The sequence below is a fragment of the Panicum virgatum genome, chromosome 1K, assembly GCF_016808335.1.
Source record: "Panicum virgatum strain AP13 chromosome 1K, P.virgatum_v5, whole genome shotgun sequence".
Taxonomy (NCBI): domain Eukaryota; kingdom Viridiplantae; phylum Streptophyta; class Magnoliopsida; order Poales; family Poaceae; genus Panicum; species Panicum virgatum.
The window spans coordinates 32,280,524-32,283,661 of record NC_053136.1 but is presented as its reverse complement, the minus strand read 5'-3'; the positions used below and the strand labels follow the sequence as shown (position 1 = coordinate 32,283,661).

General features: G+C 42.4%; 1 protein-coding gene across 1 annotated transcript; it reads right to left on the bottom strand.

The window, feature by feature from the left end:
- Positions 1 to 243: 243 nt before the first annotated feature.
- Positions 244 to 2,870, bottom strand: LOC120702844. Its single transcript, XM_039986806.1, has 2 exons — positions 2,497 to 2,870; positions 244 to 1,450 (listed from the first exon to the last, which is right to left on the bottom strand). Exons 1-2 carry the CDS (start codon positions 2,829 to 2,831, stop codon positions 370 to 372), a joined length of 1,416 nt encoding a protein of 471 aa, XP_039842740.1. The 5' UTR covers positions 2,832 to 2,870; the 3' UTR covers positions 244 to 369.
- Positions 2,871 to 3,138: the final 268 nt, after the last annotated feature.

Genomic DNA, 3,138 nt, shown 5'->3' with positions numbered 1-3,138 from the left:
CTGGCCCATGTCTTCAAATGGCGTCAGCAGATCCTAACTTGCACTGCAAGTTAGGATGACAGTTGCACATCCGCGGCGTACGTGTAGCATTACTTGCAAAAAAAAGCCCTAACCCGCATTGTATTTCTACTAGGTTCTTCGTGCTTGTGCATTGCTACGGTCGACGAAATCATATGCTGAGAGATAAAGTTTGCATGACCAAGCTAATATTATATGCTGAGAGATAAAGTTTGCATGACAAAGTACAACACATAATAGCGCACACGCAACATAAAACACATCAAATAAAAGCACACGGTAGATCCCATCATACTGGCAACATGCAAAGGGCTTCTCAGATTGCATTATTGAGTTGTCTTCTCAGATCTTCTATTCGTTGATCTGCGTCTCGAAACCATAGCTGTTGACTCCACGGTAGATCCCATCATGCATCTTCGTAACAACTATCTCTCCGGTTGTTAACATATCCTCCTGGATGTATGAGAAGGGAATTTCACATGTTCCCTCTGTTGCCACCACTCGAACTGTCCTCTTGCTGTGTGCAGGGACCTCAATTTCTTCTTCATTTGATTGCTGTTCAGTGTGAGATTGAGTTTCTCCCCAGGTGTATGATCCACTAAACTCACTTGAGATCTCAACTGATGTCTCTGCAATTGCTGGAACCCCAGCTTTGATGGTGGTTGTCACACCAAGCTTCCAGGAGACATTTGAATCCCATCTCCTCTCCGTCGTTACACTGTAAGATATGGTTAGCTTACTCTTGTGGGGCCTACTTGTGCTGTTAGCAATTGTTTTAGTGTAAAAAGTGCGGGGCTTGAGGTCATGAATATTGACATCTTTGAGGCGGTACTCAACGCCATAGATCTTTCGAGATAGGACAGTTTCATGCAGCTCTAGCTGTGCCTCCCTTGTGATGGTAGGAACCGCAGCGTTGAGGCAACTCGTCTTGCCTTCGGTGGTCAACCTCTTGCAGTAGTTGTTGTTGCCGAGGTTCTGAAGTGCGCATTTGCCGCCCCCAAGCAAGAGCGCTCGGAACACCGTGTCAGGATTCCTACTGGTGGTGTCATCGGAGTCTCCCCAGATCCAGTTGGGGCTGCGCCTCCAGAACTTACCATAGTGACTCGAGTATATGCGGATGGTGCCATCGCTGTTTGTGTGAATGATGTTTCTCACCGTTGGATCAGCAATGTCATCCGACGAAAACTCCAAGTAGTTGAGGTTCCATTCAACCTTCCTCGCCCTGAGGTACATGCCATTGTCACCCTTGAAACAAACGTATTTGGGCAGTAGCATTTGTCCTTCTAGATTGATGACACTAAACGTGTAGGCATCTTCTTCATCTGGTTTATCTTTGTTTCCTAGCAGCAAGGAGCCAGCTCTGAGGGTCTTTTCGGTTGGATGAGCATCGGCGCGCATGTAAACACTTCTTTTGAGCCTGGCGTGCTCCAAGCTGCCGTAAAAAAAAATATATATCTAGCGTCAGATTCTTCTACAAAGCTTTCATATGCCACCATAAGCAACAATATGAAACTTTCCTTTGCTTCAAAAAATATGAAAGTTTCCTTTGTAGGGATTACATCAATTTAACTACCAACATGTATAACCCTCATGTTAACTGTGTCTTTCTTTCTTTCTTTTTTGTGCTAAGCCTACACATACTAATAGAAATCTTGTTTTTTTTTCCGGAGTCCATTTATGATTAATTTTATTCACATATATATATTTTTACTATGTCATGGCATCTGAAAAAAAACATGTATACTTGTTTATTACAAAACTTAGCGTTATTGCCATATGTACCAATATACTAAAACATCATGGAGAAAGTGCCAATTAAATAATGAAGTCCATTAAAAATGACATGTCTTACCAGCAAAAAAAGATGACATGGCTGTGCTTATGTCATCAGTGTATAGTTTGTCCACTTGTAAATGTGAAAAATATACCTAATAATTCAATATATGACAGAATATCCACAAATATATGAGTTACAGTTGCTACTGGGGTTGCTGTTCCAAGAATCATTATATTTATTATCCGTGGTATTATGCCAATCTGATGAGTTAAGAATATAGCCTTCAGAAACAGGGAAATGTCCGTTAAATTCCAGTGTGACGAAACGGCGTAATTATAGCTATCACCTTGAGCACATATTTTCCTTTATCTTGCAAGAGCTCTACATGCACATATAATTAATCCCTCCTAAAAAGGATATGTGAAGCCAAGCAAATCAAAGTTGTTTCTTGGTTCCTGTAATCAACTTCTTTGCAATATTTTGTGACAACAATTACACACATGGATTGACCTTGAAATAGTTTCACATATATACGTGCTCCCTCCATATTTGTTTTGTTGACCTCAACACAGAAAAGTCAGTGCAAAATTAGTTCAGTTCATCAGCTGTGGGGACGTCAACAATTTCAATGATGACGTAGTACTTGGCACAAGTTATGGCATATATGAGCAAGGAGTAGTCAAATGGAAAGCCATACGTACTTGACATCATCGACGTGAACACTGCTGGGTTCATGCCGGAGCACCGTGCAAGAAGGATCTGATAGGTCCTCTTGGGGCTCATTTGCATCACCCATGAGGCACCACTGCTGGTTAACCTCACGGGCGACCCAGTACTTGTTGTTGTAGCAGCATCTGATGTGAACGTGGCCGTCGTGCTCCCTGGACAGCTCTGCACGAAACCTAGTGTAGGGACTGAGGACATCTTCCCCACTCACCTCAAGGATTTTCTCTTTCTCAGGCGAGTAGCGCAAGTATTTGCCATTAATCTTAGACTTAAGAGCAAAGCACCCGCCGGTCACTAAAGGAGATGACATTCTCTCTCTATCTCTGTGGGTTGTCTCTCGTGTTGTGTGCGTGTTTCGCCTTGCTTTGAAGCCGCTGCTCTTCCATGTATTTATAGCATGCCCGGGTGACTTGTTACGAAGGAAGAATGCAACTTCTACTACATCTCTGCGGGGTGAAGTTCTGTGCGTGCAACTTTCACCTCTGTTAAAACATCATTCACACATGTGTTTACCCTTGAAAGGTAGCAATCATAATTAATGCCATGCATTCTCTCAAGAATTTTCACTCTCATTAAGGACCTACTTGGTTCTAATATCTTTAATAGTTATCTAGTTG

Coding starts and splice junctions, on each gene's coding strand:
- LOC120702844 (XM_039986806.1), bottom strand. CDS start 2,831: ATGTCATCTCCTTTAGTGACCGGCGGGTGCTTTGCTCTTAAGTCTAAG. Junction 1,451..2,496: donor GTTCACGTCGATGATGTCAA/GTACGTATGGCT, acceptor TTTTTACGGCAG/CTTGGAGCACGCCAGGCTCA.